At 41.2% G+C, this 21799-nt stretch overlaps 1 protein-coding gene across 1 annotated transcript in view; it reads left to right on the forward strand.

The window, feature by feature from the left end:
• LOC139165318 (inositol 1,4,5-triphosphate receptor associated 2-like) overlaps positions 1-17705 on the forward strand; it is a 33495-nt gene extending 15790 nt beyond the window's left edge. The window contains exons 10-15 of the mRNA XM_070748516.1: positions 2604-2653; positions 3997-4047; positions 9348-9427; positions 9529-9663; positions 11885-12004; positions 17494-17705. Of these exons, the coding sequence (XP_070604617.1) occupies positions 2604-2653; positions 3997-4047; positions 9348-9427; positions 9529-9663; positions 11885-12004; positions 17494-17653 (596 nt within the window). The 3' untranslated portion in view covers positions 17654-17705. The remainder of the gene's footprint in view (positions 1-2603; positions 2654-3996; positions 4048-9347; positions 9428-9528; positions 9664-11884; positions 12005-17493) is intronic.
• Positions 17706-21799: the final 4094 nt, after the last annotated feature.

A 21799-nucleotide genomic window follows, 5' to 3' on the forward strand; every position in this document is an offset into this window, starting at 1 on the left:
ATACTCTGGTTAGTAGTGTAATATTATTGGAGAAGAAGCTACACAACTCTTGAAGTAAGATCGACTCTTTGGGTAGCCTGAGTCCCCAGGCCCACAAAAGCCCCCTAATCTCTTTTTGGAGCCCTAGGGTTCCCCCTCTTTTGAACCAAGAAATGGTTTAATACAAAGCCTACTATCTTTCATTATTAAGCATCCATTAGCCTCAGCCCCTGCAAAGTTGCTCCCTTTGGGAGTAGCAATTCTTCTCCTGGCTCCTTAGAAAAAAGCCTGTGATGGAATATAAGATAAAGAAACAGGTGGTAGCCATAGAGGAAGAGAACTTTGGTGTAAGAATAGCACTTATTAACACTTGCTTGAATTCCCAGGAGAAGTGTAGAAAATATTTGTTTTTATCTGTTTGAGGCTTCATATCTTTAAAAAATAATGAATGAGTTTAGAAGGGACCTTGCTTCTTGATCGTACAGTGGTACCTCTACCTAAGAACGCCTCTACTTAAGAACTTTTCTAGATAAGAACCGGGTGTTCAAGATTTTTTTGCCTCTTCTTAATAACCATTTTCTACTTAAGAACCCGAGCTTGGAAAAATTTCCAAGGAAATTTGAGAGCAGCACAAATTCCAGCCAGTTTCCTGCCATTACCCCTGGGTTTCTCTCTCTGGCACAGTGTATGGGAGGCAGCTTCGCGCCGGATGTATGGGAGGCACGTGCTTCTCCTTTTTTAAAAAAAAGCCTTAAAGTTTTGGATTTTTTTGATACCCCTCACCTCACCTTCTTCCTTCGTCAGCGACTGTCCTCCTCCTCTTCTTCCTCCTCCTCCCATCCAGATTCCAAGCTTTTATTTCTTTCCTAATGGGTTTGCACGCATTATTTGCTTTTACATTGATTCCTGTGGAAAAATTGCTTCTACTTACAAATGTTTCTACTTAAGAACCTGGTCACGGCATAATGCTTTATTTTTGTTATGAATGTATATATGGTTTTTTTTCCTTACTATTATTATTCTTTTTTTTTTTGACTCATAGAGTTGTATGTATATACATTCTGTAAATGTTGTATTGTTGTTTTGTCTTTCTATGTTTTTTTAATGTATATAATCAATAAAGTATTTTTTTTTTTAAAAGAACCTGGTCACAGAATTAATTAAGTTCTTAAGTAGAGGTACCACTGTATATCAACAGGTTCCACAATGGTGAAAAGCTTTCTATTGAACTAGTTGTACTTTCAATATTTGGGAGGGTTTGTTTGTTTTTTAAGTCCAGACCTTTTCTAATTCTGCTCTCAGAACTGAAAATCAGAGGTGTCAATCAGCGAAGTTTGTCCTGTAGGTCAAAACATCATGGAAAACCCCCACCTCACAGAGATCTGTGCAGAAAATCCATGCATTATCTGCAGAAGCAAAGCTGCTTCTTCATTGACTTGAGACTCTCTTTAACGTGGTGGTCCATCTGATAGGGAAAATATTAAGAAGGTTTGTTTAGCTCTGACCTGTTTTCTCTTGGAAAGAAGCTTTCTTACCTCTTAAGGTTATGCAAGCCGATTAAGGGATTTTAAAACCAAGCCCTGACATATGCCCATATTTCACCTTGTAAGGGAAATGGACCACATAGAAATTGAATAAATGAAAATAAATAGGTGCCTGCCATCAATGAAACATATAAAGGATCAAAACTTAAGCATCAAGAAAGAGCTCTAGCAATTCGAGCATCATGATGGAGTTTTACTTTTTGTGTGTGTGGTACAGAACAAATACAGTATTCGTTTTGGCAATAATTTCTCCCATTGGTTGACTGATAATTTCCCCTTTAACTTAACTCCAAACAAGCAGATTTTCTACAGGAATGCAGCAAGAGAGGAAGGGCTAAATAAATCTAAACCATCTGATTTTTCTCTCCCTCTTTCCCAAGATGATGTAATTACATTTTTTGAATGTGTTACATGTAGTCTTAAGTCTAAAATTGTTTTTATATAGCTCTATCAATGAGGAGCATCAAAAGACAAGAAACATACAACTAGTCAGTTTCCCCATACTTATATTTCTCTCCCCTATATTTATCTCTCTCACACAAAAAACCCATACAAAAGTTAGTTTTCAAATAATTTTACTGGCAAACTAGAATGGAAAGCTACCCCAAAACCAGTCTTTTCAACATTCTTGTCTCGGGCTGCCCCTTAGTTTGGCTAATGAGAATTCTAGATACTCTTTCCATGTTTTTCACAAGATACATTCTTGACATTATCAAATAACAGTCTGTTCAACATTCAAAAGCTTCCTTTGTCCCACACTATAAAATAAGCATTGTCTGATTACCCAGATTCAGTAATCATGATTATCCATTTCAGAAAAAGCCAGTTTTTAAAGTTGCTTAAAGATGCTAGCTTGTTGTGAGTCAACTGTGTGGCATATTATATGCCCCTTAATGACCACCCTCCTACTGAGAAAAATTGAATGTCAAATTATATTCGATCTACAGTGATTTTCGAGGGTTTTATATACTGGACTTTCTCAACTCTTCCCGGAAGTACCACAGATGGAATACAGCACTTTTGAACTGAAAAACATATACTTGAGCTCCTTCCCATTAAAAAAATACTTTTGTGTCATAGATGATGGTGAGCAGAGACTGAAATATCCTCTAGCGCGGTTTTTTCAGCAGGTAAGGAAGATTGGGATTGTGGGGAGTAGTTCTCAACTGCTTCAGTGGAGAATCATTGCTTTAGATGGTGGCAGGGTTACAGAAGCCAGCTAGTAAAGTCATTGAGCTTCATCACCTCCAGGGAAGGAAAGCTGAAATTATTGTCTTATTTTGTAATTGGGCAAGGCCAATCTTTTTTTAAAATATTTTTTTTCATTTTGTCTCCACAGTTTTCATACATATACCTTATACCTTAGACCAGTGTTTCCCAACCTTGGCAACTTGAAGATATCTGGACTTCAACTCCCAGAATTCCCCAGCCAGCATTCGCTGGCTGGGGAATTCTGGGAGTTGAAGTCCAGATATCTTCAAGTTGCCAAGGTTGGGAAACACTGCCTTAGACTATATCAATAATATACACAATTATACATTTTTATCTATCATCCTTAAATCAATATCCTACTTTGCACCTATCAGCAACAGTTCATGAGTCTGTTATTCTTCATTTCTTTACAGTCCCCTCACTCTTTCTCCTTCTCTTCCCTCTACCTTCTTGCTCATTCTCTCCCCCTTCCTACGTCCTTCTACTCCTTCTCATCTCCCTTCACCTTTCTCCTTCTCTTTCTCCTTCTTTGCCTTTCCTTGAGTGAATCTTATCCTAATTCATCTCTCGATTGGCAGACTGATAGTTTATTCCCATACGTTTTGAAACTATTGGTGTCTCTTCTAAATATGTTATTTTTAATCATTTCCATACATACAATTTTTTATTTTAGGTATATACTACTTATCTAATGCTACCTCCTGTTGGTCTTTTAACTCATGCTCAGCTCAGAGATCTCATTTTATTTCATCTCCACATTGATTTGGGATTAGTTTTGACTACTGGTATTGGGTGAAGCCAGGGGTGGTGTTCACTTACGTTCCCTAATGGTTTTCAAATGTGAGCAAGCATCTCCACACCGCCACACATACCCAAAGACTTCCACACATGCTCTTTACTCATGCATGTGTCTTGCACGCATGCGCCAGCCACTAAAATGTGGGTAAATAGGATGGCATTGTTTCTGGGCAGTCATTTCAACTGAATCGGCCCAAACTGGCAAAATACCACCTCTGGGTGAAACCATACACCGTGATTCATAAACTAGAGTTTAGAGTGATTCTTGCATGTTTGTACTAAACTGTGATTAAGCAGCATATACTGTAGCTAGCATGATATGTAAACTCTGTCATATCGTCGCTGGAAAATGAACTGTTGCAGATTGAGGAAAGGAGACAGGTATAGCCTTAAGGGAAATATGATCCTCATAACAGACAATCCCAAATATTAGGCATGCTAATCAGACTTCTTTACACTCCAGGGCTCAGCTCGGCGTCGAGTGAGCATTGCCGTCGTACCCAGGCAGCTAACGGTAAGGAATGCCTCCTATTACTATGGCTTTTTTTGCAAGAATATAACATACCTTTTGGCTATCATTCTCTCTTTGAAGGCCAGTTCCGAATTCATTTACAGTCTAGCCCAATGTTAGAAAATTTGCTAGTAATATTTTCCCAGCGACCGATAAGGTCCCACAGAGTTGGCCTTCTCCGGGTCCTGTCAATCAAACAATGTCGTTTGGCGGGCTCCAAGGGAAGAGCCTTCTCTGTGCTAGCCCCGGCCCTCTGGAATCAACTCCCCCCGGAGATTAGAACTGCCCCCACACTCCTTGTCTTTTGTAAATTACTCAAGACCCATCTATACCACCAGGCATGGGGAAGTTGAGACACCTTTCCCCCAGGCTTTTTTATATTTATGTTTGGGTATGTATATGTTGTTTGCTTTTTTAAATATGATAGGCTTTTATGTGCTTTTTAATATTAGATTTGTTTTCGCTGGAATATTGTTTTTATTATTGTTGTGAGTCGCCCCGAGTCTTCAGAGAGGGGCGGCATACAAATCTAATAAATTGAATTGAATATAATCTCATTGTCTCCAGAATATTCTAGTTTCCAGCTGAGAATAAACTAAGCAGGCCAGATTTCTCCACTTTGGTATCCCTAAACATTAGGCATTTTGAAAATGGCCATACTGGTGAAATAAAGTCCAGCACACTTGGAGGTACCAGGTTGGAAAAATCTGTTAGGTGGCCTTATCTGTTGACTGTATGCTTCCTTCAAGATGAGCCTTATTAAAGGTTTAAAGTGGTCCTCTAGAATCAGGGCAGGGATGGGTTCCTTCCAGTTCAGACCAGTTTGCCCGAACTGTTAGCAATCCGCTGGTGATGTAATTTTGGCATCACAGATCCGGTTCTGTCTCTGCTAGTCCGTGCTTGCCGCCATCTTTTTTTCCGAATTTCTAGCTGATTTTTCTGTGTTTGGATGGATTCTGTGCTTTGAAAAAAGCCCTCCTGCTCGCCCTTGGGTTAATATTGAGCTTTATTTTTTCTCCTGAAGCACAGCTGATCAGCTCCTCAGCTGTGTTATGGGCTAAATCCACCTTCTGAACATGCACGGAAATAAAATTGCACGAGGGGATGTGCGTGAAATGTCGCGATGCGAACCAATGGCAAAAGGAAGTGGAACCCGTCCCTGAATCAAACGGGTGGGCCACGGGCTGGATGCATCATGCGCAGCCAATGCCCACCCCAGCTCCGCAAAAGGAAAAAAGTCACGATACGTCACATGATGGCAACATGATATACTGAGTTTGACACCCGTGTTCTAGATCAGTGATTTTCAACCTTTTTTGAGCCGCGGCACATTTTTTGCATTTACAAAACCCTGGGGCACATTGAGCGGGGCGGGGGGGGGCTAAAAAAAAGTTTGGACAAAAAAAACCTCTCTCTCTCTCTCTTCCTCCCTTTCGCTCTATTTATCTCTCCCTCTTTCTCTCCCTTCCTTCCTCTTTCTTTCTCTCCATCCCTCTTTCTTTCTCTTCCTTCCCTCCTCTCTTTTTTGCTCTCTTTCTCTCTCCCTCCCTCCCTCTATGTCTTTCTCTCTCTCTCCTTCCTTCCCTCCCTCTCTTTCTCTCTCTCTTGCTTTCTTTCTCTTGTTCTCTTTCTCTCTCTCTTGCTTTCTTTCTCTCTTGTTCTCTTTCTCTCTCTCTCGCTCTTTCTCTCTCTTGCTTTCTTTCTCTCTCTGAGCTTCGCTGCACACCTGACCATGTCTCACGGCACACTAGTGTGCCACGGCACACTGGTTGAAAAACACTGTTCTAGATCATAAACATGCTTGTCAATATTCCAAAGGATCAGTGATGTAAAGCTCAATAATGGTGTCCTGTATTGGAACTGCAACTATCAAGTTTCTTCTCTCTCTCACCTTATTAAACTTCAGATTGAATTTTGAATTGAATTGGATTTATTAGATTTGTATGCCGCCCCTCTCTGAAGACTCGGGGCGGCTCACAAGAAGACAGTAATACAATACAATACAAATCTAACATTAAAATTTAAACTAAATTAAAATACATGTATAAAAAACCCATTAACTACACAGTCATACACACTAGGTCCAGATAGCATCAGGTTGGGTTTTTTTAGTTAAATAACTCAAAGATAAAGGCCTCAGCATCTGCAAAAGTGATACAAATCAGTGAAAAAAGAAACTACAAAAAGAAGCCGCTTTCTATTTCCTTTCAGTCTAGATGTTTTTTCCCCCCATTCCCCATAAGATCTGTATTATTTTGATTAATTGCTTTCATCTGTGCAACCATTGGATTTCCGTTAAAATTCAACCTTACCGAACATGTGTTTTACAAAGTTCTACTTTTTCTTCCGGCACAGTTGCTATTCAACAGCTGGTTGCTCCTTTTGGCTTTGTTCAGCATTCTGGATAGGGCAGGTTCAATCTTCTTCAAATCTCAAGCTCAGGCATATTAAAATATCTATTTACAGCCAGAAATGCTTGAACTTTGGGCAACCTGGATTGCTTACGCAACCATAACCATCCTTTATATCCTAGCATTCCTTGGAAGCCAGTGAATGCCTACATAAAGTTAGAATAATATGATGCTGAAAGCCTCAGTTCCCTAAATAGAGCCTTTACCACTCTATTTAATCATCTGCTGCATGAATCCCAGCGACCAGTTAGGTCCCACAGAGTGGGTCTTCTCCGGGTCCTGTCAACTAAACAATGCCGCTTGGCGGGACCCAGGGGAAGAGCCTTCTCTGTGGTGGCCCTGGCCCTCTGGAACCAACTCCCCCCAGAAATTAGAATTGCCTCCACCCTCCTTGCCTTTCGTAAGCTACTTAAAACCCACCTCTGCCACCAGGCATGGGGGAATTGAGATACTCTTTCCCCCTAGGCCTTTACAATTTTATGCATGGTATGTCTTTCTGTGTGTTTGGTTTTTATATTAATGGATTTTTAATCGTTTTTAGTATTGGATTATTATTGTACGCTGTCTTATTATTGCTGTTAGCCGCCCCGAGTCTCCGGAGAGGGGCGGCATACAAATCCAATAAATGAATGAATGAATAAATAAATAAATAAATTTGTTCCTGTCATGGCATGCTGGCCACGTGACAGTGAAATCATCTTCAGACATCATTGGCTCAATGGCTTACAGAAACAGAGATGAGCACAGCTACAACTAGCAGAGTAAAACCTGCAGGGACACCTTTACCTCTTTTTGGTCCTGTCGTCTCATTGACAATGGGAAGAAGTTTCCTCCTCTGCAATAAAAGGATCTTCATCCAAGAATCATTCTTTTGAAGTAGGCCAGGTCAGGAAACGAACTCTACAAAAACAACGGAAAGTCTGTTTTGTTACAGGGTATAATAAAGGATTTGTCAGAGTTTCAAATAGCATCCAAAATTAAATCAGAGTGCAAGGCAAAGTATTCCTCAAAGTTCCAATTTATTAATAGAGCCAGGTTGGCACATCTGTGTGAAATCTGAATCTAAAGCTTCCCAGTTTTCACCGCCCAGTTGAAAATTCAATCCCACACACCCACAAGTCCATCACATTGCCCAATCTTCTATTGCCCTGTTGGCAGAGTCCACCCATCTCTTTCCTTGGAGGTGCAGAGACAAATGATGACCTTGGCATTCTAGAAAGAATTTCTTATGGCTACATGCTAGCAACTTCATACAATCCCCACTCCCAATTTCCTACAATAGAAAATGCAGAGTAGAATAGTATAAAGTATGGCAGGCTTCGGCCTGAAAGGAGTCTGGAAAGCCAATTAGAGATTCTTTCTTCTACCCCTTGGATCTTGAGTTTCATTCTTCTTCCTCCCTTTAAAAGGTAGGGCAGGGGTCAGCAACCCATGGCTCTGGAGCCACATGTGGCTCTTCCATCCCTCTGCTGTGGCTCCCTGTTGCCAGTCGGCTCCATAATTGATAGAGCTTTTGCTTAGGACAGGTAGATGAGAAAGGATGCCATGCTAGGAGGAGACTCTATGGTGGAGGAACCAGATGTCCAATTGGCTGAGGAAAAAGGACACCACTCTAGGAGGAGACTCTATAGCGGGCAGGGTGGGGAGGGAACTTCTGGTTGGCTCCAGAATTGAACAGGGTTAGAACCTTTGTGGCTCTTTGTTTAAGATTGCTGATCCCTGGGCTAGGGTCATGTTTACATAACAGCTGTTGCATAACTTTTTAAAGACCACCTCTGTACTCCTCTGCTCTACCTTGAGGAATTAGCAAATTGTCTTGAGCAATGGTTCTCATAGTCTGGGCAAGAGAAGTCTGGGAGCCCCTGAGAATTTTTCATGGGGGGGGGGGTTAGAATATTTATTTTACATGAAGTGAAACAAATATTCTAAATTTTATCAGTTTTAATTTCTAATATAACAAATATCAATAGATATTTTACACATAAACCAAAGCTCTTGGGGCTCTCAATCATTTTTAATAATGTAAAAAGACTAAATATATTTGAGAACCACTGACATAGGAAACTGGGATGCTTTTAGTAGCTCATATTTTTCAGCTTTAACCCATGAGGACAAGAAATTTACATTAAAATGCTCATTCTTGAAATTGCCTTAAATCACACAAGAGATGATACTATGATGGGAGTACTACAGAATGGCAAGCCAGTCATAGCTTCTTTGCCCCACTTCTGCTTGTTTTCAAAAGCAATAGATGGTAAGTAATGAAGGAGAGATGCAACCTTGAAGCAAGGAAAAATTTCCTAACAGTGAGAACAATTAAGCAATGGACTGACTTGCCTCCAGAGGTTGTAGGTGCTCCAACACTGGAGATTTTAAAGAAAAGATTGGGTAATCATTTGTCTGAAATGGTATAGAGCAGGAGTAGGAAATGTTGGTTCTTCTATGACTTGTGGACTTCAACTCCCAGAACTCCTGAGCTAATCATGCTAGCTCAAGAATTCTGGGAGTTGAAGTCCACATGTCAAACGTTCCCTTACCCCTGGTATAGAGCAGAGGTCTTCAAACTTGGCAACTTTAAGATTTGTGGACTTCAATGCCCTGAATTCCTGAACCAATCCTTCTAGCTCAAGAATTCTGGGAGTTGAAGTAGAAGAGCCAACGTTCCCTTACCCCTGGTATAGAGAAGAGGTCTTCAAACTTGGCAACTTTAAGACTTGTGAACTTTAACACCCTGAATTCTCCAGCCAGCAAGTCTTAAAATTGCCATGTTTGGGGACCCCTAGATAAAGTTTCTTGCCTGAGCAATGAGTTGGACTACAAAACCTCCAAGTTCCTTTCTGTTATTCTCTTATTCTGCTGTGTTATTCTGTTATCTAATTATCTCTGCATCAGTTCCATGGCTCTGAAAATGAGGAAGGCCTTGAGGGAGAAGTGGTTAAGCCATCAGTGGACAAAGATGAAAGTCCACAAAGGTAGGTATCATCTAAAAACACAAGGAGCTTTGCTCACTGAGCACTCTTTTGGCTTGGCTTAGCCTTTGGTGTGATGGTTTCTCTTTGTTTCCCCACCATAGGCAGCCCCAATTCTCCCAAGAAGACCCTGCAGAGGATCACCTGATCCGGCATCCCAGCCGTTCCAGCTTCTCACAGCAAAGCTTGCAAGGAGCAAATAGCAGCCATTGTAGCAGAGAAACCCATTGCACAGAATGGTAAGGCATCATCCAGGCATCCTTCCTGCTAGAAAGCAGTAGCGGGTTGCTACCGGTTCAGTAAAGGATGCTGCACCAGTTGCAATTTATTTGTTTGTTTGTTTGTTTGTTTGTTTGTTTGTTTGTTTGTTTGTTTGTTTATTCATTCATTCATTCATTCATTCATTCATTCATTCATTCATTCATTTATTTATTGGATTTGTATGCTGCCCCTCTCTGGAGACTCGGGGCGGCTAACAGCAATAATAAGACAGCATATAACAATAATCCAATACTAAAAACGATTTAAAAACCCATTATAATAAAAACCAAACATACATACAGACATACCATGCATAAAATTGTAAAGGTCTAGGGGGAAAGAGTATCTCAATTCCCCCATGCCTGGCGGCAGAAGTGGGTTTTAAGTAGCTTACGAAAGGCAAGGAGGATGGGGGCAATTCTAATCTCTGGGGGGAGTTGGTTCCAGAGGGCCGGGGCTGCCACAGAGAAGGCTCTTCCCCTGGGTCCCGCCAAGCGGCATTGTTTAGTTGACGGGACCCGGAGAAGATCCACTCTGTGGGACCTAACTGGTCGCTGGGATTCGTGCAGCAGAAAGCAGTCCCTGAGATAATCTGGTCCGGTGCCATGAAGGGCTTTATAGGTCATAACGAACACTTTGAATTGTGACCGGAAACTGATCGGCAACCAATGCAGACTGCGCTACATGTGCAGCTTCATGCAATTGCTGCGTTACGTGTGCAGCTTCGGTTATCTTGTGTGTGTGCGTGCGCATCCCAGCGTGTGAGTATAACTTTTTTTTAAAGAATACAACTTTTTAAAAATCTTCTGCATAAGCCTGAAAAATGACGTAGACACTTCTTCCTCCCCACCCTTTCATTCCGTTGAGTCTGATTCTTGCAGACTGCCTGTACAAGTCCCTACAGTTTCCTTGTCAAGATTTTTCAGAAGTGGCTTCCTTCCTAGGGTTGAGGGAGAATGACTCAGCTAAAGTCATCCAGTGCTTAAGGCGGGACTAGAACTCACTCTCTCCCAGTTTCTAGCCTGATGTCACTACATCAAATTAGCTGCATGTAACGTCTCATAAAAGACATTGTTTATTAAGGCAGTTGAAAAAGGATGCAGCTACTTTAAAAGGTACTGCATGATTCCTTACATTCCGAAGCACCTCCAATTATTTTCTATTAGATACATTTTATTAATCATTTTAAGGAGAAATAGAGGATCAAACAGGAAATGGAGAGGCAAAAAGGAAGAATAAGATATTAACTTCTCAATATTTTGTAAATTAGTTCAAGTAACTCAATATACTGTATCATTTTCAAACCTTCTTCCTTCTTCAGTCAGGATCGGAAACAAGTGGTGGAAGTTACAGATATTCATTTTATTACTTCTAAAATCATGATAATGTTGCAATAATGTTAAAATGTAAGAAGGACATGCTCAGCATATACCGTATTTTTCAAATATAAGATGCACCTTTTTCCACCCTAAAAAAGGCTGAAAATTTGGGTGCATCTTATACTCTGAATGTTGCTTTTTTGGAAGCTTTTTTCCCAGTCCCAACGAGGTTCTAACTATCTTCCCAGGTCTTACCTTGCAGGCTTTTTCATTGTTACTCTCTCCTAAGAATGTTTTTCCAGCTGGCTTTCCCCCCCCCCATTGTTACTTGCTCCGAATAAGTTTTTTTCCAGCCCTAACGAGGTCCTAACAATCTTGCCAGTTTGCTGGCTCTTTCATTGTTACTCGGTGCGAATAAGGTTTTTTAAAGCCCTAACCAGGGGATAAAATATTGTGCTAAAGCTGACCAGACTAAGGACGCTAGCCAGATGAATACCTATTTTTCTCCCCAAAACTAAGGTGTGTCTTATACTCTAGTACGTCTTATACTCCAATAAATATGGCATCTTTTCATTTCAGCATAGGCATTTTTTAAAAATAATCTATTTAAAAAGTACAGAGCCCATTCAGCTTCCTCTATAATGATTGCTGTGTAAAGCAAAGGCAGCTGTTTGAGACCATAGAGAAAATTAATCACTGTCTGTCTCTTGATTGACTCCACAATGGGACCCCTGTGTTGAGAAGTCAGGCTCAACAAAACTGCTTGAGCATTTCCTTTTGGCTTCCTTGGACTTTTTAGTGAAGTTGTTGGGCCCAACTGTGCTATAAGTTTCTTTCTTTGGAGCTGACAATAAAGGATGCCTGTGCTTGTCTTTCTCAGGACAGATTCGGAACTTAGGCACCGAAGCCACGTTAGCAAAAGTCTAGAAAATGTCAATGAAGGATTGGGTACTGAAGAGGCAAACAAGGACTGTGAAGAATTGGAAGAAAATGCTCTGCTGTGAGTGAATATTGTCTTCTATTCTCTTCTTATCACCTCCGGTGGCCTCTTAGCAAGGATTTCGAGATTTTGCCAGGGTGAGAATAGATACTAGTTCAGATGGATTTAAAGTAGGAATGAAGGAAAGAACAGGGTGAAGTTACAAACAGTAGGTCCATCACAATACATGGCCAACGAGTGCCAGGAGCAAGTGATGTCCATGTCCTACTTGTAACCTTCTCTGAGACATCTGCGTGCTCTTGTAGAATGCTAAAAGTACCATCTGATTTAGCAGACTCCACTTATGCTGCCAAAAAAGCCCACACAATTCTAGGCTGCATTAACAGAGAGATAGAATCAACATCACATGAAGTGTTAATACTACTTTATATTGCTTTGGTAAGGCCACACTTGGAATATTGTGTTTAGTTTTGGTTGCCATAATGTGAAAAGGATGTTGAGACTCAAGAAAGAGTGCAGAAAAGAGCAACAAAGGTGATTAGGGGACTGGAGACTAAAACATATGAAGAACGGTTGCAGGAAGGGGGTATGTCTAGTTTAATGAAGAGAAGGACTAGGGGAGACATGATAGCAGTGTTCCAATATCTCAGAGGTTGCCACAAAGAAGAGGGAGTCTAACTATTCTCCAAAGCACCTGAGAGTAGAACAAGAAGCAGTGGGTGGAAATTAAACAAGGAGAGAAGCAACTTAGAACTAAGGAGAAATTTCCTGATTAAACAATTAATCAGTGGAACAGCTTGCCTCCAGAAGTTGTGAATGCTCCAACACTGGAAGTTTTAAGAAGATGTTGCATAACCATTTGTCTGAAGTGGCGTAGGGTTTCCTGCCTAAACAGGGGGTTGGACTAGAAGACCTCCAAGCAGTGAGGGGCTGCCCACCACCAGCACTACCAGTCCACTCCTGACATGCACACGCATGCCCCCAGCGCGAGATTCGGCTTCTGCACATGCATGCAGAAGTGAAATCTCGTGCAAGAACGCGCATGCACAGAAGCAAAAAAAAGGGCCGAAAATTGCTGAAATCTCACATATGTGAGCATCTTCACATGAGATTTTGCTTGATGTGTATGTGCAGAAGCCAAATTTTGGGCGCGCCAGGAATGTGCAGATGCATGCGCATCACCATTTTCACTACCGGAACGGCGATCCTGACCATTCCATTGCTGCCTCCAAGGTCCCTTCTAACTCTGTTGTTATTGTTACTGTTGTTATTATTATCCTTCTGTGCTAACAAGGAAGTTACAAAAAAGTAAACAGCAAAAGTACAGATATGTAATTAAGCAATTTATGGATTGCTGTGTAATTTTTTTAAATTTCTTCTAAGAGATACAGAACTTGTGTTTCTTATGCATAATATTTTACTTTGCATTCACGTCCAATAATAATGAAAATAGAGTCCATGTATCTGGCTATACACATGAGTATCCAAGAGAAGAGAATGTTGTATGTGTAGCTCAGGCTTGCACTGTGTTCCTTGAGCTTGGATGTTTGCTTGCAGATATTTCATTTATCCAACTAGATACATAATCAGTAGTACTAGTGAATGTGGGGTTTGCTTCCTGTTTGTATTCATAGCTTGCCCTACCAATGTTGGACAGCATGTGGTTTTCTTCTTGGTAGTTCTTTCATTTAAAGCAGCGGTCCCCAAACTACGGCCCGCGGGCCGGATGCGGCCCGCTGAGGCAATTTACCCGGCCCGCAGCAGCGTACGAAATTTTACCATCTATATACAGTTCCCGAATCTCCCCTCCACTCTGTTGCTGAGCGTCTGGCGGCGGCAAGGAAGAGGAGGAAAGCCAGGGGGCGGGGAGGAAAGCACCCTATGGCAGAGCAGCAACAGTCTCTCCCTAAAGGCGAGAAAGAAATTGGCCAATTACTTTCCTCCCCGCCCCCTGGCTTTCCGCCTCCTCCTCGCTCAGACGCTCAGCTGCAGACCGTCTTGGTCCCCCCAGTGCTGCTTTGTTGCTTTTTTGCACCGTTGAGGTTTGCGCGCGTTTGGGCAGTTTTGGCGTTGGGGGGGGGGGGGTCTGCTGCCGAGAGGGAGAGATAGAAAGGGAGTGAGTGAGAGAGAGAGAAATAACGCAAGAAAGAGAGGGAGAGAGAGAGAGCGGGAGAGTGCTGCTTTTTTGCTTCTTCGCTACCCACGGGGAGCCTGGAAGCCCTGCAACAGCATCTGAAGGGGGCAGTAACCAAGCCATTAGGACCCCATGCGCACTAACTTGTTAATGGCCATGCCGTCCCGGATCGCGGGGAGGGGAGCTTTTCCCCGGCCAGGCGACAGCAAGGCCCTCCCGATGGTTGCCCGCCGCCCAGGCCCCGCGCTTGGAGCCGGGGGCGACGGGCCTAGCCTCCGCTTACTTGGCCCCGACACGGCCGAAGCGCGGGGCGGAGTAGGCGGCGGCTGCTTCAGGCCCGCCCCCGAGCTCAGCTTCCTTTGGCTTCCTTCGAGGCAAAACTGCAAAGCTCACTTGCCGCTTCGAAGGAAGCCAAAGGAAGCTGAGCTCAACGAGGACCGGCTGTTGGTCCCTTGAAGCTGCCGCCACCACTGCCCCCCCTGCGGAGATCCCTTCGCCCGAACGGAGGCCGCAGCGGCGGGTTCAAGGCACCAAGAGCCGCTCTTTCTCGGCGCTGAATTGTTGCAGCCTCAGAGGCTGCCTCCACCTCCGGGCGAAGGGATCTCCTCGGTGGAGAAAGGAAGGCCGCCCACCGAGGAGATCCCTTCGCCCGGAGGTGGAGGCAGCCTCTGAGGCTGCAACAATTCAGCGCCGAGAAAGAGCGGCTCTTGGTGCCTTGAAGCCGCCGCCGCCGCTGCCTCCGTTCGGGCGAAGGGATCTCCGCAGGGGGGGGCGGTGGTGGCGGCAGCTTCAAGAGACCAACAGCCGGTCCTCGTTGAGCTCAGCTTCCTTTGGCTTCCTTCGAAGGAAGCTGAGCTCGGGGGCGAGCCTGAAGCAGCCGCCGCCTACTTCGCCCCGCGCTTCGGTCGCACTGGGCAGCTCTGGTGGGTGCCGGGCAGCAGGGCAAGTCGCGAAGGTGATGCAGCCAAACGTGAGTCGAGCGGGAGGGCACTGAGCAGTAGCCGTGGGGCAGCGGTGGGGCGGTTGGCTGCAAGGCATCGGCGGCGGCGGCGGCAGCTTAACGTGTTGCAGGACGCCGTACATTGCTGGCGCTGCGCTGGGCATGGGGCTGGCTGCGACCCGACGTCGGTGCCACCGTCTTTGAGCTTCTGCTTGCAGCCGACTGCCCGGCGGCGTGTTGCATGGAAGAAAAAAGAAGAAGAGAGGAAGGAAGAGGGAAGAAAAGGAGAGAGAGAGAGGGAGAGAAAACAGAAGTGAGGGGGAGGGAATGTGAGAGAGAAAAAGAGAAAAATGAGAAAATGATGGGGGGAAAGAACGAGGGAGAGGGAAACAAAACAAATGAGAAAGAAGGAAAAAAGGGAGAGGGAAGAGAGAAGTGGAAAGGAGGGAGGGAGGGAAAGAAGGAGAAATTGAGGGAAAAGGAAGGAAGGAAAGGAAGAAGAAAGGGAGGGAACAAGGAAGGAAGAATGAAATGAATGGAGGGGCGGAGGAAGGAAGGACTTTTGAGGGGGGGGGGTTAAAATTTTTCTCTCAACATACATTCAAACAATACAATGTACCATCTAATTTTCCCTGAATAAAATGCGATATTTTGTCAGTAACTAATATCAATCATCAAAAAAGTTGCAAAAGGTTTTTTTTTCTAATGTTGTCATCCAGGTACATACTTTTCTTTTAATTAAATTCCCTCCTTAATGTTCCTTCAAAAAGTACAACACCAATTATATTTCTAACTTATTAACCATTATGCCAAAGTGCTTCCTTCTTTCTTTATATATTTTTCTATAAACCTTTTTATACATTTTTCTATAAACCAGGAGAACCTTGTATAGCCAATCAGATGTTAACAAAAGAAAATTAAAAACAAAGCATAAACATATATAAATTTCAGACTTCTTCCCCCCCTCTAAATAGTACATTCCCATTTTGTTTTTACGTTAAAATAAGGTATGTGCAGTGTGCATAGGGATTTGTTCATAGGTTTTTTTTATAGTCCGGCCCTCCAACAGTCCGAGGGACAGTGAACTGGCCCCCTGTGTAAAAAGTTTGGGGACCCCTGATTTAAAGTATCATTTTATGCTTGTTTGTCTGGTGTTAATCCCTGCTTATCTGAGCTTTGGTTACTGGGGGGGATGTATTCCGGCCTCTTTGTTAAAACCTTCTTAGCTGTTTGTTCTGTCTTTTGATATTTAGATTTGTATGCCGCCCCGAGTCTGCGGAGAGGGGCGGCATACAAATATAAATAATAAATAAATAAATAAATGTTAATATTGTTTATTTCTATGTATTTATTGACAGCTGATTTGTCTGAATGTTGAGCTTCCAAGAATCCCTAAAATTTATAGATTTTGTTCTATAATTTAACATAGAATAGAGGATTCTAACAGCCACTATGTTTGACAGATGGGCAGAAGACTAGGAGAGTGCATCCATGAACATCAACTAATATTTAAAAGACATAATGAAAATTCCTTAATACCTTAATGTCACAAAAATGGTCAGACTCAACTGGGAAATTGTGAGCATCTAGATTCTAGTCCAAGCAAAATCTAAAAATGTTAAGGAAAGCTTGGCATTCAGACAAATCAGCCAGATAAAAACAAACTGTATTTCCATACCATTCAAAACAGAAGGAAGGAAGGAAGGAAGGAAGGAAGGAAGGAAGGAAGGAAGAACATATGTTTTCTCTTTCAGCAGCTGTCACACATATAATCAGGGATGAATATCAAACAATAAAACACACATGAAAAAATACCCTAATCAAGGAACTACCAAGGAGAAATCCACCACCACCCCGACATTGGCAGGTCAAGCTACTGTATATAAACAGGAAGCATAGAAACATAGAAGTCTGACGGCAAAAAAAGACCTCACGGTCCATCTAGTCTGCCCTTATACTATTTTCTGTATTTTATCTTAGGATGGATATATGTTTATCCCAGACATGTTTAAATTCAGTTACTGTGGATTTATCTACCACATCTGCTGGAAGTTTGTTCCAAGGATCTACTAGTCTTTCAGTAAAATAATATTTTCTCATGTTGCTTTTGATCTTTCCCCCAACTAACTTCAGATAGTGTCCCCTTGTTCTTGTGTTCACTTTCCTATTAAAAACACTTCCCTCCTGGACCTTATTTAACCCTTTACTATACTATTTAAATGTTTCGATCATGTCCCCCCTTTTCCTTCTGTCCTCCAGACTATACAGATTGTGGAAGCAAACCCCAAACTCAGTAGCACTGATGATGTTAGCTAGTTGGGTAATGAAATAACTGCCAGCAAACAGCCAAGCTCAAAGAACACTAAAAACTCCACATAGGAATATATACAGGTCTGAACTTTTCATTTTGAGATAAGATAGCAGCTTTAATATTTAGTTGCACTAAATGACTGTTTTAAAATGTATTCTTGGCAGGGTCAAAAAATCTAAACTGGAGATTTGCAGAGCCTGGTTTTCTATACCCATATACTACTGGGTTTCATTGTGGATGTTTGTCTTGGGGATTGCTTGCCTTGTTCTAATCTGGATCCTGGAGTTGCAGAAGCAATGTTCATTTATAGCCTCTGATTGTTAGACACAGAAGGCACATAACTTTGCATCATCAGACTTATAGAAAAATAAAAAAAGGAAAACAATATGAATGTCTGTTTGTGATCACTGGGTCCTCAGGGCCTGAGACATTGTTCTACTCAGTCCAACCAGGCCCTAAGATATGGCCCCAACCTGTTGAAATGTCCTGGAAAACCTGGCAAATAGTTACATGTTTGAATGAATTCAAGTATGAACTCTTCTGAAGGTGATATAGTTTTAGCTCGGTAAGTATACTTTACCAACCTCAGAAGGATGGAAGGCTGAGTCAACCATGAGCCTGGTGAAATTTGAACCGTCAAATTTCAGGCAGTCAGCAGTTGGCAGAAGTAGCCCGCAATACTGCATTTTAATCACTGCGGCTCAAGAGATATAATAATAATGGGGTAATGCTTACAATTCTTTATTAATTTATTCATATATAATGTGAATAATGTTCATTGCCTAAAAAGAGATATTCTTAGATTTTTAACAGGGAGTTTTTTCGTATTCAAAATGGCAGAAATATACAATTGCATACATTACAGTCCTGGGATTAAAACAATCTTTGAAATGAGAGTGATATTTATCAAAGGCCCAGATGGGGAAATGTGCTGAGCAACATTCCTTCCCGCTAATGGGTGGCAATGAGGCTCGCCCAACACAAAGCAGTAATTGCAATAACAATATTTAAGAAGGAGAAAAATAAACTCTTTCATTATTTGCAAACAAGAGGCTATAACCCTATCACATTTGGAAAACTGCATGAGATGGAATCAATGATACATGTGTAGGATTGAGTTTCAACAATGGCAAAAAGATTTGTCCCATCTAACTAGGCCCAGAATGTAACAGGGTGGGACTAAAAATGGATGCCCTTCCCACTTGACTAATATTACAACATTTATGCTATTAAGAATTTGGAACCATGTCTTATTTACCTGAGGAATGGATGCAAATAAAAGATGATGAAAAACAGCTGAGAGTCAATGAAGCATATCAAAGGCACTGACTGACATATCAACTGTAAATCAAACACACTTTCCAGAACTGGAACTTAGCACTGGGGCTGGGAGTGCTCCATATCCGATAGGTTACTTATGTTGAAATGTTAATGTTAATAGCATACTCCTAAAGTAAAATACAGATTGACAGTTTTTTATTTTTATTATAAAACAAGAAGCCAAAACAGTTAGAATAGCTATGTTGTATTTTGTTCCGATTGTGGCTGAACCTTCCTCCAGATGTGTTGAGATGTAAACAACTGATGTGGTCTCTGCAAATTTGGCGAATTGTCTCAGTATGATTGGAGAGTATCAACTTTGAAAAAACTGCCTTCTGCTGATTGCTGCTAAGAAAATGGTGGCTTTCACCCTTGTTGCAAGTGGGATGCGTTACAAAAAAAGAAGCAAAAATATACAACTCTTAAAACCCTTCCTCCCCTGTAACATCAAATCTACTAAATCAGATGTGATAAATGCTGTTGTTTAAATGTGGTCTCCAAAAATTAAGACAAGATAAGAATGGAAGATTAAACTTTTGGTACATGCAAAATAACTGAAGTCCTGTTCCAATCTGTAGAAGTCATTTGGGCTGGAAGAAACTTCTTGAAGTTAAACCCAAGACAGAACCTTATCTGCCCACTGAGGTTCTTGATGGATTCCACTAACATCTCTCAAAGTGGTAGCTTGGGAAGCAGATCCATAACTTGGAAAGTGGCTGTAGATGAAACCCTACCTGGAGCAAAAGACCCCATCAACCATCAGCTTTGCTTTTAGGACTATTTGACTGAACCTACAGCAACCTATAAGAGTTTGTTTTTAAACACCACTCTAGAAATACAGTTGGTACATAATTTTTGTTTGCTAACGGGAACTAGACACTGCAAACATATTGCACCTCTAGTTTTGCTCCTGTGCTGATTGCTATTGTTCCTGGGTGCAACTTAAAGGGCTGGCTATACAGTAATTTATAAAGTCTTAGAGGAAACAAGACACCTGCAGACTATCTTCTTAAACCAAAATCAATTTATCTGATATGCACTACATGGGGGAAATTGTTGGTAAAGCCATGTCATTCAATTGGGGCTGTGATGCTGAGGTTATGAAGTGTTGTTTCCTTTGTGGCTTTTTTAATGGAAGAGTCCTCCAAAGAAGGTAGGCCATGTCCCAAACCTGTTGAGTTTCCAGAAATGAAACAAACAAAAATAGGAGGACTTCTGGAGGACTGTTTAATTCATTAGGAAACCACACTGATGCTATCACATTTCTCCAAAATTGAATTATTAACATTTATTTTATGGTGTTATATTGCTTACCATCATATTACAAAATTTGGTCAAAAAGGACACAAAAATATGTTATAGCATGCTACACCCCAACATAAAAGTAATATATTGAATCTTCAACACCTTTCATTTATCAAGTCCTCTTCTAAAGCCATCGGACATAGTGGTCATCAGCTCTGTCTTGAAATAGTGAATTACAAAGATGAATTGTGCTGGATGAAATATTTTTGCCTGTTTTGAATCTCCTTCCATTCAGCTTTATTGGATGCTCTCTCTGTCACACTTTTTCAGGCTAAAGAATCTAACCCCAAACCTTTTCTGCATAAGAATGATGTCTGAGCATCTTGAATATTTATAACTAAAGCAATAAAAAAGAGTAATACTGAAGAAAGTAGGAAATACAATGGTGATTTACTGTACATATATGTTTTGGAAAAATGTGGCATAATACACTTTTCCAACTCTACCACTGAAAATTCTTCCTTTATTTTCCAAAGCTACTCATGAATTTGCCTACCTGTATTCTGGCAGCATATATTCTGTAGTTCTATAGATATAATACATAAAAACATAAATGGATATTATTCACACACCCTGAGTATTTTTTTGACTATCACTTTTGAGATTTAGAAACATATATTTGACTCTTGGAAACATAATAAGATCTCAGAAGTCAGATATTGACCAGAAAAAAAGGTTTTGATTTTAATTTAAATGCAGATTTTACTTCTATGACTGTGTTTCATTTCTTGATTAGCTGAAATAATATATTTAAAAATCATATAGAACATGTGCTTATTTTGCACATGCTATAAAATTCAGTATGTACAGTGCTATCTTTGGTTAGCGATTTCAAATTTTTTTACTATATGACTCTCAAACAAGTTTAAGTGCCTGAGGCTAAAAAAAGAAGAATGTTTTTTCTTATGATAGTAAAGGTGTGAACAAATTCTGCTTTCATTTCTTTTTCTCTTTGTTATATATACTGTATTATACTGCAGCCCATCACAATGACCACATGCATTTAAAAATTAAGCTGAACTATTTCCGGCTAGTGCCTTAATTTTTTGTGGGGAGAAATGATGTCAGTGCCTTGCATCAAAATGGGACCTAAATTCTAACAGTGACTAGCACTAAATGATATTACCTAGTTTGGGTAATGAAACATCTGCAAGGGAAAAAAACCAAACTCAGGGAGCAGGAAGGATCTATCAAGTTCTAACAGTTCCTTCAGAAGGTTTCACATATACAGGAAATCCCTTGTAATATCTATTGCTCCGTTCTCAGTATTGGGCAACGAAAAAGAAAGTGTGGTTGCATTTTATCACTCTTAGTAGCAGGAAGTGCAACTGTTTATTATTTGCTCCACACGTGATCAGTTCTTTGAAACCACTTCTTCTTTTTCCTTTTATACTTCATCTTCTTTTTTTACAGATCCCCAGATGGAGCCCGATAAAACTAAACTATAAACCGGTTAAACGGATTAGTCTTATTCAAAAGAGGAAGATCTTATTCTTTTTTCTCAAGTCAGAAATGGAATCCCGAGAGTTTTCTAAGAAATCTGAGAAATTGGGGGAAGAGGGAGGCGAACCTTTCATTTGAAACACACACACACTCCTTGAGTATGTAGAACAAAGTTGAACATCTAGTGCACATCTAGTGTAAAGCCACCACCACCATCACCATGCAGCCCAAGCAGGAGACCCTACAGACCATTTATGATAGATGGCAGTCCAGTCTCTTTTTGAAAGCTTCCAGATTTGAATCTCCCACAACTTATTATTTATTTTATTATTTATTTTTTTATTTGTCAAATCATGTACAAGATAACAGGTATATTGGTATGAACATAAACAAAAACAAAGT

Source organism: Erythrolamprus reginae, chromosome 3 (genome assembly GCF_031021105.1).
Source record: "Erythrolamprus reginae isolate rEryReg1 chromosome 3, rEryReg1.hap1, whole genome shotgun sequence".
Taxonomy (NCBI): Eukaryota; Metazoa; Chordata; class Lepidosauria; order Squamata; family Dipsadidae; genus Erythrolamprus; species Erythrolamprus reginae.